The sequence below is a fragment of the Mandrillus leucophaeus genome, unplaced genomic scaffold (genome assembly GCF_000951045.1).
Source record: "Mandrillus leucophaeus isolate KB7577 unplaced genomic scaffold, Mleu.le_1.0 Scaffold64, whole genome shotgun sequence".
Lineage (NCBI taxonomy): Eukaryota > Metazoa > Chordata > Mammalia > Primates > Cercopithecidae > Mandrillus > Mandrillus leucophaeus.
Window position 1 is genome coordinate 4,390,323 of NW_012106919.1, and position 13,140 is coordinate 4,403,462.

The following is a 13,140-nucleotide window of genomic DNA, read 5'->3' on the forward strand; positions in this document are numbered from 1 at the left end:
CAACCCCTAACCCTGCATATATTTTGGTAGGTTTTAACATATGTGTATCCTGTAAAACCATCATCACAATCAAGATAATGAACATATTTTTCACTTCCTAAATGTTTCCTCTGCCCCTTGGAAATCCTCTTTCTTCCCCTTCCTTGTCTTTCCTCATCCCCAGGCAATCATTAATCTGCTTTCTGTCTTACATTAATTTGTATTTTCTGGTATTTTATATAAACAGAATTATATGGCATGTACTCTGTTTTGGTCTATGTTAATAATATTAAGATTATAACATAATTATTGATATTAATGTCACTGCTATGTCGGTAGTTTATTCCTGTTTATTGCTGGCAAATATTCTATTGCATATGTATGACATATTTGTTTATCACCTGTGGAGGGACATTCAGTTTGTTTCCAGTTTGGGACTATTAAAAATAAAGATGCTATAAATGTTTGTGTACAAGTTCATGGATGGATATATCCTATTATATCTCTTAGATAAATACTTAGGAGTGGAATGGTTAGGTCATATTGTAGGTGTATGTTTAACTTTTTGAGAGACTTATGAACTGACAAACTTGTACCATTTTATGTTTCCATCAAACATTGTATGCAAATTTCAGTTGCTCCACATCCTTGCTAACCCTTGGTATTTCCAATTTTTAAATTTTAGGCAGCCCAAGAAGTGTGTAGTGCTATGTCATTGAGGTCTTAATTTGCTTATCTCTGAGACTAATGATGAAAATTTTTCATCTGTTTAGTTCCCATCTATGTAATTTTGTGAAATGTCTATTCAAACATTTGCTTATTTAAAAAATTGGATAATTTTTTCTTACAATTGAGTATAGCAAGTTCTTCATATATTCTGTATACAAGTTCTTTATCTTATGTATAATTTGCAAGTTTCTTTTCTTTCAGTTTGTGATATGTCTTTGTTGTTCTAACAATGCCTTTTGAAGAGAGAAGTTCTTAATTCTGACAGAGTCCAATTTATTGTTTTTGAAAATGGATCATGCTGTTGGTGTTATATCTAAGAAAGTTTTGCCTAATTCAAGTTTTGCCTAACAGACGTTTTATTCCGTGCTTTCTTCTAGAAGTTTTAGAATTTTAGTTTTTATATTTCATGTTAACATTTGTATATAATGCAAGCTATGTATTGAAGTTATTTATTTATTTTAAAAAAGTATTTATTTTTATATATGGATAACGAATTGTTCCAGCACCATTTGTTGAAAATACTATTTATTCTCTACATGATTTCATTTTTACCTTTCTTGAAAGTCATTTGACCACATGTGTGCAGGTTTATTACTGGACCATATTTTGTTCCAATGATCTGTCTTACCACCACTTTCTTAATTACCATAGTTTTACAATCTTGAAATCAGCGATTCAATAAGATTTTCTACATAGATGGTCATGTTATATGTGAATAAAATTTTACTCCTTCCTTTCCCATCTGAATGTCTTTTTTCCTTTGGCTTATTGCATTAACATTGCACATACAGTACAGTGTTTAATAGAAGATGCAAAAGCAGACATTTTTGCCTTTTTCCTGATCTTAGAGGAAAAGTATTTTGTCTTTCAATATTAAGTATGATATTAATCATAAATTTTTGCTGATGCCTTTTATTAAGTTAGGAAGTTTTCTTCTATTCCAAGTTTCCTGAAAATTTTTTCAGGAATGTATGTTGAATTTTGTCAAATGCTTTTGTGTATGTGGTTGTGTGTGTGTGTGTGTGTGTGTGTTTCCATTGAGATCATTGTAAGCCTTTTATTTTTTAGTCTGTTAGTATGGTGAATTTTCTTAATTGAATGCAAACTGAACTTGCATTCCTGAAATAAGTTCCACTTTGACCATGATGTATTATTCTTTTTATGTATTGTTTATTTTGTTTTGCTAAATTTTGTGAAGAATTTTTGTATCTGTGTTCATTTCATGAGGGTTATTAGTTTGTGGTTTTCGTTTTTGATAATGTCTTTCTTGTGAACTCTGTCTGCCTTGGGGATCCATGGACTCCCAGGTCTATCTCTTCAATTTGGTGATGCTTCTGGCCTCTGCCTTGGTAACCTTTCCTGCCCTATGGCTCAGAAACTTTCTCCAGGCAGTTTCTTCCTGTTTGTTTCCTATGTCTCTCAGATCACGTACTTTTGTTTCCTGATGTCCAATATGTATAGAGACATTATTTTATATATTTTGTACTGTTTTATAATTATTTTGGGTGAGAAAGTAAACCTGGATCAGAAGCACAAATTCAACATGCCTGGATTCTTTTAACAGTATGAGATCATATACATTAAGGCCTCTTTAGCAAGAAAATCACTACCCAAATGCATGATATTTATTATAGTTCTTCTAGTAACAGGCCAAGTGTTTTTATAGTTGCCCATTACATATGTACACACACACATACATATATATATCTCCCAGGGATAGGTATATAAATCCACTAGAAAATGAGCTCCTGAATCAATGCTTTATATACAAAGGAGGCACTCATTCCATTAGAAACACATATCTAATATTCTTCCATTTATCATACTCTTGTGTTAGCATCTTGTCTGAAATTAGATTGGCACCCTCATTTCCAGTTTCCCTGTTTTCAAAATTATCTTATTACATAGTAGCTCACATTCCCAAGACTTTGGAGCCCCTGGCATGGCCATTTCTCGGTATATATCTGTTAAAGGAAATATGGCCTGAGGATACCTCTGTGTTGTGAGTTCCTACATAATGAACTGCAACCTAACTTAGTATGTAAACTAACTGAAAGCCTAACTTAGGAGTATACTTTGGTAACAAACAGCTGAGTTTCAGCTCATCACAGCAGCTGAGCTTCAATCAATTATAGGCAGCCAGCTGATCAGACTTTGTCCAAGTAAGGCAAGTGCTGATCTATAATGAAATCAAGCTGTTTCAGTATCTCATTTCTACTTTCTGTTCATAAATGCTGTCTGCCCACATTGAGGAGCAGAGTTCTGTGAATCTCTTCTGATTCTGAGGGCTGCCTGATTCAACAATCGTTCTTTGCTCAATTAAACTGACAAAAACAAGCAATGGGGAAAGGATTCCCTATTCAATAAATGGTGCTGAGATAACTGGCTAGCCATATGCAGAAGATTGAAACTGGATCCCTTCCCTACACTGTATAGAAAAATCAACTCAACATGGATTAAAGCCTTAAATGTAAAACCTAAAACTAAAAACTCTGGAGGATAACCTCGGAAATATCATTCCAGATGTAGGACCGGGCAAAGATTTCATGACAAAGATGACAAATGCAACTTCAACAAAAACAAAAATTGACCTTTTTTTTTTTAACTAAAGAGCTTTAACTAAAGAGCTTCTGCATTATGGCCCAGAAACTTTCTCCAGTCTGTTTCTCCCTGTCTGCTTCCCATCTCTCTAGGATCGTGTACTTTTGTTACCTGGTATAACAGCAAAAGAAACTATCAACAGAATAAACACACAACCTACAGAATGGGAGAAAATATTTGCAAACTATGCATCTGACAAAGGTCTAATACCCAGAATCCATAAGAAGCTTAAACAAATTTATAAGCAAAAACTGAAGAACCCTGTTAAAAAGTGGGCAAAAGACATAAACAGACACTTTTCAAAAGAAGATATATACATGGCCAACAAGCATATGAAAAAATGCTCAACACCAAAAATTGTTAGAGAAGTGATATTACCTTTTCATAGAAACTAAAGCAGTCAAGCCTGCCAATGTCATATAGCAAGCAAATGGCAGGGCCAAAATTTTATCTCAGGTCAGCTTGACATCCTGTCAGATGTGGCCATGTTCCTCAGTCATTCTTTCACACGTGTAAATTTTACTTAACATCTTAAAATCTCCCCCAAAATATTTTGAACTACACATTTTGTTCTAAACAAAATTTTTAGATGAGGAATAATTTTATATATCTTTACATGAACATTTAGGTAAAACTTGAAGCACTCAAGCCCCAAATAAATTTTTATTCCCAAGACTTACTTAGATGATGTTAGAGTGTTTTTTGAATTTGGCTTTTCCCATTCTGTATCTATCTTTTATTAATATTAATAAATAAATATTAATAAAGAATAAATTTAAAAGGTAATTTATTTTGAAACAGGAGAGAGGAAAATGCATGCTTCAATAATGTCAGCTTCCAGGGAAAGATATGGTGAGCTTATTTGTCTAAATACATTTTATTTGGAGTTCAGTATGAATTTTCAATAGATGCTTTTCAGATAAAAAAGCAGTAAATCAAATGCAATTATATAAACAGGAAGATCAGAGGGGATTATCCTGAAGGGTATAAAATGAACCAAGAGCTTTTAGTTTGGGTCATCACAGCATCTGCTCACCAATGCAAAGTAAGGTAGGTGTCTATAGTAAGAAGGCTCTGTGAAATGAAATGTTCTTAAGCTATTTTTTTTCATTTTCACCATTTTACCATTTTTTAGAAAGTGGAAAATGCTGAAAGATAATTTGCTTCAATAGGCTCTAATATTTTAAATTATTGCTCCAAATTGTTTAGCAGTAGATGAAGGTGAGTGAACTACATACATAAGGATAAGGAAAAAATTCATTGACTTAAAGAAAGAGAAGCAACTGGTTAGTTCCCTAATGAAGGATATTTGATATTCATGGCTTTCTTCTGTTTTCATTTTGATTTAAATATTGTTGTCAATTTAATGATCTGTGTATTAAATCCTCTCAATTCCTGTACTAATGGTCATCTTTTATGAAAATATGCTTCTGGAAATGTTAGAGCAAATTCATTTTTGAGTACCTGCAGGGGTAATGTGCTCTGTATTATAAGTTCTTTTTAGTTATTTAACAGTTAAACCACCTTTGATAGTGTTCAACACACACACACCTGCTGTATAGCACATTTTGCTTTCTAGAAAAATATGCTGCTTTAATGAAGTTCCAGGATTATTCATAGGATGGGCAATTAGTTCTTTTCATAGTAAGGGATTTGGAGTGTAAAAATTAATGAAGGAAATTGGCAGAGCAGAGAGGAAAGTGTTTATTAAGAATGAAGCATTGGGAGCAAAAATAGGAGGAAAAAAGAGAGGAAAGGGGCAAAGGAAAGAACATATCTTGGAATAAGAAAATATGTTGAAAGTAGGCACATATATGGTCATGCATCTGAAGAAGGCATCTCATTATTTAGGCCCTGCCTGAAACCATGCCTTCTATGTTTAGGTACCCAACAAATTATTTATGATGATTTCAGATGATTAAGTGGCAAAGATGAGAACCCAGATGACGATGAAGATGAAATTGTGGCGTATCACAGAGGAAGGGATTAACTAACGCTGATTTGTACAGTGTTATATAGCTATATGATCTTTCTTATATAGAGTGCCAAGTGTTTCACGTGTATTGTTTTATTCTTTTTATGACTTTAGGAAGGGACATATGGAAAAATGAAGGCACAAAGACATTAAATTACTCAGTTGCACACAACTGCAATTAAATCCTGAAGTAGAATTTAGATCACTAACTCTTAATCAATCAATCAGATCTGACACTAATTTATTATATAGAATTACAGACTATTTGTGCTGCGAAGATTTTCATGATCATCTTCTGGTTCTAAGCCTTCCTTTTATAGATGAGAAAGTTGAGGCCCAGGAAGATTCTGTGGGTGAAGTTTTACTATTTGCAATAAAGAAGTAAAGGAAAAGGCACAGTTCTTGCTTTCTTTATGCCCACAAAGTTGTACAGCTACTGTGGCTGGTAATTCAGCACTTTCATTTTCTACTTTTGTTACTTTAGAGTTCTACGTTTATAGGAGAAACTTAAAAAAATATAGAGTATCCATAGAAAGTATGACAATAACAGGAAAACCAAAACAAATTTTCATCCTACATTTTAAAAAGGGTCGGGTGTACTTGTCACTTTCTGTTTTGCAGATGGGGAAATAACACCCAAACAGATTATACATTTTAGTCAAGTTCTCATAGATTTATGGAAGAATTCTGTTTCTTAATTTTTAGACCAATATTTTCATCACCAGGTCACCACATCGATTTTATACAGAATCATAGAGCTAAAAGGTAAAATATGTGAAGTTAATTGTTTCCTATAGAAAAAACTCAGTAGCTGGCTGTCTAAACAAGCCAGAACGATAATGACCATGATGGGTAAGCATTTTACATAATTTAGCAGTTAGTAATGTTAAGCTCCTACAGAGGATCCTCAAGGTCTGTATCTCTAAAATACTGGGACCAGCTCTGGACCATAGAGGGAGCTGACATTTGAGAAGCGCTTGAGGAAGCCAGGTTCCATGAGTAAGGAATTTGTATGGTTTTTGCTCCTTAACTCAAATACCAAAAAAAAAAAACCCTCCATAGAATGTTTGAATATGCAACATTTCATTTAAAAGAATTTGTGAGAAAAACCCCTGTTATTTTAACCTTTAAAAGTTAAGTCTTCCTAAAATGGGTTACTTTCTTTTGTAATAAGAAATATAGTAAACATAAATCTTTGATAATTGTAGGTCTTAAAGTCATAATCTGGACTCTTTCAGAGCACTAGAACAATCTGTATTTTTATTATTTGTGTTCATATTAGCTCCTCCACTGGACAGTCACCCCTTTAGGTAAAGGACCGTAGCTTTTCCATTTGTGTCTGTCAGTGCCTGGTTCAGATGCTCAATATGTGTTTATCTAATTTATCTGCAATTCTCATTCTAGGAATAGAAGGTTGATTGAAATGACCACTAATCTCTGGAATCTGACATTTAAAATAAATCCCTGGTAACCTGTGTAATGTGGTTTTCATGGTTTCTCATAAAAAAAAAATCCTGGTTAACTGAGGCTGAACCTATGAGGTTTCAGTTAACATAGGTTTTAGTGTATATAGCTTAAAGATGCTGTTTAGGTATAACTGACAGATTTGGGGAAATCTTGGTACTTCTGATTATTGAACAAAATATTTTGTAAATTATAATTTATTTAATAGAACAAGCAAACAAGTTTATGTTCATAAACAACAATAATACTCCATTAAGGTGTATATTTTCTTTACTGACAATGATACTTGAGAATGAAAAAAATCCAGACACATCTAGCTAGCTGTACAACATTTGTAAGATTAAAAAAAACTTCTTAAATCTTCAAGGTGATCAACTTACATCCAAAAGTCTGAAATTTAATTACCCTTCCTCAGTAGTAGAACTAAAATAATTATGTCATAACATTATCCAGAAGTATAATGATATCAATATCATATCAATGTCATATTGATATGATATATCCAATATATCATATATATATAACTATATCCGATCAACACATATTGATAATGACATCCAATTGATATTGAACAAGTTCTTCATCACGCAAGCTCTATTGAGATGCATGTTCTGTTTCTGCCTGAGGCACTGTGGATCCTCTATTTTCTTCCATGCATCCAAAAATTATTTAATATTCCTGGCTAACCCATAATGGAGCTGTCATCCTTGATTGTATTCTTCTAATTGTGTCAATCTTTTTTTTTCTTTTTTGCCTGTTAATCTTTTTGAGAACAAATTACATACCTCTTTCTGTGTAAAATAATCTTTTATTTGTTCCAACTGTACATATTTCAACCTTAAAGGGATATCCTAAGGGTTTGGAAGTGGGATCAGCGGGTTCCTAGATTTCTGAGTTAGCCCCTTAACGCCAGTAGTAATTTTAGCTGACCTTTTTTGAACTTTATCTTTCTGGCATCTTCCTTGACCAAATGGTAGAATTATAAGCATGATTATATGCATTGGGATGGTATTGAGGTTTGGTTATACTTTTTCTTGGCTTATTTGCCCTTTCTGATTTTAACCAATAGGTTCTTTAATTTTGTCTTTGATTTAGCATGACGGCTGTCTTTCTGATGTCCATGCTTTTTGGCCTTGCATGTGGACAAGCGATGTCTTTTTGTATTCCAACTGAGTATACAATGCACATCGAAAGGAGAGAGTGTGCTTATTGCCTAACCATCAACACCACCATCTGTGCTGGATATTGTATGACACGGGTATGTAGTTCATGTTACTTCTTTTGGCTGTAAATTATATAAGCCTTTAAGAAGTCCGTTCCTATATAGAAAGGAAATGAAATAAATCACAGCCTCGTTTCCCAAATCTAATGGTTATTGACTCCTTAGAAGCAGAGTACACAGGTTACAATATTATGTGAATCTACTCAGCACAATGGATGCAGATAATTTTATAACAGTTTTATGTCCCAGATTTACTTAAACCTTATCTTGTTCCCATGATCAATGATAAAAGAGAGGAGGGTGTCACTTTTATCTCTGCAGAATTCAGCGTGGTTAAGTTGGTATTGGAGAATGGGGCTAAAGAATTCTTTCCCAGTTGTATTTGTGATGAAGGAATATAAGTGAATTTATTTTTATGTTTCTATTTCTATATGTTTCCTAAAGTCCTGTCACATTATGTTCTCTTTTCTGTTCTTTCCTCAGGATATCAATGGCAAACTGTTTCTTCCCAAATATGCTCTGTCCCAGGATGTTTGCACATATAGAGACTTCATCTACAGGACTGTAGAAATACCAGGATGCCCACTCCATGTTGCTCCCTATTTTTCCTATCCTGTTGCTTTAAGCTGTAAGTGTGGCAAGTGCAATACTGACTATAGCGACTGTATACATGAGGCCATCAAGACAAACTACTGTACCAAACCTCAGAAGTCTTATCTGGTAGGATTTTCTGTCTAATAGTGATACAATTTGCAATTTGGTTAAATGTGCTTGCCTGAAATAAAGCTAACAAAAATATTATGTTTCACAATATCTTATGTTCATTTTGAGAATTATTTAATCCATACCCATACCTACACAGGCGTTAGAGAGCTTAAGTGGTTTTAGAAGAAAAGTTGAATGAATGGGCCTTTTGGGCTCAGTCGAAGGATGGTTTTCACGTGAAAGAGCAGAGTGGAGGTAAAATGGAGAACAGGGATATGATATGCCAAAAAACTCGCCTTGAGCAGTCTCTCCTAACAGAGGGCCAGGAGGTTTCTGTGATATAGAAAGTGAATGTGGGATGACTACAGAGTTATGAAGAGTAATGTGATCAAAAGCTGAAGGAACACATGGTGTCAGAATACTGGAGACATTTACTTCAGAAGGCTAGAAGCAGGGCTGGCATGGAGGTGGGGAGTAAGGAGCATGTGGAATCTACAATGTAGTGCTTTATTCCTGGTCATTCAAATGCACTGGATAAATTTTTTTTTTTTTTTTTTTTTGGAGTAGGAGAGATGGGGAGATGGAATCTTGCTCTGTTGCCCAGGCTGGAGTGCAGCGGTGCAATCTCGGCTCACTGCAAGCTCCGCCTCCTGGGTTCACGCCATTCTCCTGCCTCAGTCTCCCGAGTAGCTGGGACTATAGGTGCCCATCACCATGCTCGGCTAAGTTTTTTGTATTTTTAGTAGAGATGGCGTTTCACCATGTTGGCCAGGATGGTCTCGATCTCCTGACCTCGTGATCCACCCGCCTTGGCCTCCCAAAGTGCTGGGATTACAGGCCTGAGCCACTGCGCCCGGTCTATTTTCTTTAATTAATTACTCTGGTGCACCAACTGACCTATAAAAGTTATACCCCAAAAAGTCAGTTTACAAAGCCTAGAAAAGAGGCCACGATCACTTTACATGTGAAAGTATAAATCCTTCGTAGTCCTTCAAGTAATAGGAGATGCTTTTCAGCATTTATACCAAAAGCAACTGGGGCTGTTTTGACTTTTAATGTAATGAAAAACTAGTATGACTGTAAAAGGTTTTAGGGATGGGGGAGAGTGCAAAGGGATTTGAGAGAGTGGAATTATCCTAAATTTTAATCTAAACCTTCATCAATATTAAAACACTGTTTTCTGGTAAATGTGCTTGGTAAGCAGCTGTTTATTTTTCTTCTCCTCCCTTAGATACTCTTTCATGAGAATTTGGTTTCAACAGATAACTGACATGAGACAGACCTAGTGCCCTGTAGACTTGATCTCAAAAAGATGATATATCCTCTACTTGTCCATTCCTTTTCATTCACACTGCCCCCACCAAGGCAAAAAACAGTTTTCAGCAGGGCCAGTTGCCTTTGCTGTATTCTACAGCCACCAGTTAAATTCAGCTAGGCATACTGTAGATGTCTGTATGCTGATAGTGCACGGGGGGTGGGGGTGAGGAGGGTGGTGGTAGTAGTGGTGGGGTCCTGTAGATGGATTAGTACAATGGGGAGGGAATAGATGTGTATTTACATACAAAAGTCAGAACCCACATTATTTTACTTTAATAACTGAAGTTGATATTTGTGTGGTCTCCACATATTAACCTAGGGTTTTGGGTTCTCATATCAGCTGATAACATGGACATTTAAAGCTGCATACCACTTAAAACTGTATGTCAAATATAGATCTTTGATTAATAAATACAAAGTCTAATGTTCAAATCTAACTGGCACTAGTCACGAATGCCTTCATGGATTCTGAAAAAGTTTTTTCAAGGATTTGAACTGAGTCTAAGTGTAATAAAAATTCTTTTATAAAGGTAACTTCCACTCTGCTGTTCACTGCTGGGTTCTTCCCTACTTGCTCATCTCTCCTGGTTAATTCCCACTTATAAGACAACTCTAGCACACTTTCTCTACTTCTGCCACCCTCCTTCTACCTGATGTTTCTGCCTGCTTAGCATCCATGTCTCTTTTTCCGGTAGCTGCACCTTGATTTCCCTCTGGCGTTCTCTTCACTTCCAGTTTGAGTTCAAGTGGTTTCAGTGGGGATGATGAGGGTGGGTATGCTGCTAGGCTCAACCAAACCTGGACTATTAGAAAGACAAGTGATTGGCCTGTTGGGGTTCCTAAACTGATAAAATGTGAGCCTGGAGTTGGTGCTGGCCATCTTTGGCATCCCTTGGAAACAGCTAGCTCTCCAGTCCAATGGAGAGCAAGAGAGACTGAGGAGAGAGAGGCCTATTGTTATCATTTGAGCCTAACCTGAAGCTGGCTTCACCCCTTTAGAGAAACCATAACTTCCCTTTTCTGCCCAGTTAGAGTTAGGTTTCTGACACTTGTGCAACTGAGAAGTTCTGAAGAATTCAGCATCTTTCCCACTAGTTTCAGAAGATGCTCCTAATTCCATTCCTCATCTCCCCCAGGACTTTGCTGTTTGCTCTTGTATTTTCTCTTGCTTCCTTTTTCATTTCTTTTCAGTACGAAGCATCCTTAAATCTCTTCCCATCATAAAAAAAGCAAAAGCAAAAAAAAAAAAAAAAACCCTCTCTTGATCCTCTGCAACCATCTAGTTATTTGCCCCCTCTCTCCTTGAGTTCTTATTTCAAGTTTTTGTGTGTGTGTGTGAAAGAGCCCACTACACTAACCAGCTACTTCCTCGCTTCTCCTTTTCTTCACAGTCATTACAATTTGGCTTCCACTATTGTCCCCTCTTGAAATTGTTTTCAGTAAGGTCAACAATGACTTGCTAATGGGCCAATATGCAGGACAAGTGTTAGTCCCAATCTGCCCTGATCTCCCTTCTTCCCTAGAGGGCCCAGTGGTCCTCACATATCTGGATTCACAATGCAATACATCTTATCCTAGCAGCCTTGCCAATGCACCAGGATGTTTTAGTTTTGTTGTTTTTAAGTAGGACCCAGAGTTCTTTGTCTTACCACCAAGAAAATTAAGGAACATGAACACTAGGGTGAGGATGAAGCGAAAGTTTAATAAGCAAAAGGAGAAAGCTCTCCTTTAGAGGAGCTGGGACCTGAAAGAGGGTTGCCATTCTACAGTGGAATACAGGGGCTTTTATAAACAGGCTAGTAGGGCAAGATATTTCATTTACATAAGGTGTGAAAAAATGGTTAGGACTAGGTGTTTCATTTGCATAAGACACGAATTCCTGACAGCTCCTCCCTGTCCTTTTGGTATGCATGTGGACTCTTAGCCTAAGTTACTCTATGTTACTTAGTTTCTCTTACTGTGCATGTGTAAGGGGGCAGAATTCTCCATTGTGGACTTGCCAGGTTCTGTGTTACTGCTCTTGGGCATGTTTCAAGCAAGCCCCCTCTCCCTCCCCTGTGCAAACTCCCTTATCTGAATATGTTCAAAAAGGAAAGGCATGTGCTCACTGAAGCCTACTGTGTATAAGTGACCCTTGCTAATTACACAGAAGGCATCTTCGTAGTGGACCTTACCTCCTTATCTATGCTTGCAGTCTGATCTTTCAGGCCGTTCCTTTGTTAGACAAAAGGAATCCTATGGAGGACTTATCCCAGCTATGTGCCTAACTGGTTCCTTTCTCCCTTTTTCCTCATTATGGCATTTATAACCAGTCTTAATCAAGATGAAATCCACATTTTCTTCTTTTTTCATGTTTTCTTTCTACCCTCCTTCTCCAAGAGGACTCAAAAGCTATGCCATGGTCTTTAGCAGGCAACAGTAATGTAGGTCTGGACTGTACTTTTGCTTAGTGATTTTGCTTGATTCTGTAGTGACGAAGATTCCAAACTTTGTGAAAGGAAGGCCAGTGTGGAGATAACTTTATGTGTCATATTGACACTTTGGACATTCATATTGACATTTGGAGCTATGAGAAACTTGGGTTTGTATTAATTCAGCCTTGGATATCCTAAGGTCTTATACCCATTAAAGACAGTTTTGATGGCAGTTGTTCAAGTAACTGTTATCCCCAGGAGATAAGCCACATGAACAGTGGACTCCTGGAACGTATTTACCCTTTGTTGTTACAATGAGGATATTTAAAAAAATCATTTTGCATTGGTGAAGTCTTTTTACCTTTCAAAAGAAGCTTACATATAATACCTTACAGGTACATGTTATAGTAAAAAATGAAGGATCATGCTGAAAAAAAGTAGAAACCTTTTGTCCCTCTTAAAATATAACAACATAAATTTGATTTGGATGAGCCTGAACTAAGATGATGCAGTTAATCTACTAGCTTTGAAGGCCCATGAGTATCTTCCCCAGGGATGGGGAAAATGAAGTTCTTGAAATTGAGGAGCTGGTGGTCAAAGAGGATATCAAAGGGGCCATGAACCAGGAAAGCTGGGGTGTGGTGCACCTATTAAAGGTCCAGTGGCTTTCCCAGTGGCCATGGAAACTGCATTTTACCCATGACAGAAGGGTACCTCTTCCTTTTCATCTTTGA

General features: G+C 36.2%; 1 protein-coding gene across 1 annotated transcript; it reads left to right on the forward strand.

The window, feature by feature from the left end:
* The first annotated feature begins 4,328 nt into the window (after positions 1-4,328).
* TSHB (thyroid stimulating hormone, beta) lies at positions 4,329-8,790 on the forward strand. The gene is made up of 3 exons (XM_012000817.1): positions 4,329-4,359; positions 7,844-8,006; positions 8,454-8,790. The coding sequence occupies exons 2-3, from the start codon at positions 7,845-7,847 to the stop codon at positions 8,706-8,708; spliced, it is 417 nt and encodes a 138-aa protein (XP_011856207.1). The 5' UTR covers positions 4,329-4,359; position 7,844; the 3' UTR covers positions 8,709-8,790.
* The last annotated feature ends 4,350 nt before the right edge of the window (positions 8,791-13,140 follow it).

Bases quoted from the DNA above. Each gene is read 5' to 3' on its own strand.
- TSHB (XM_012000817.1), top strand. From the start codon at position 7,845: ATGACGGCTGTCTTTCTGATGTCCATGCTTTTTGGCCTTGCATGTGGA. The intron at 8,007-8,453 runs GTATGTAGTTCA...TTCTTTCCTCAG, and splicing joins CTGGATATTGTATGACACGG to GATATCAATGGCAAACTGTT.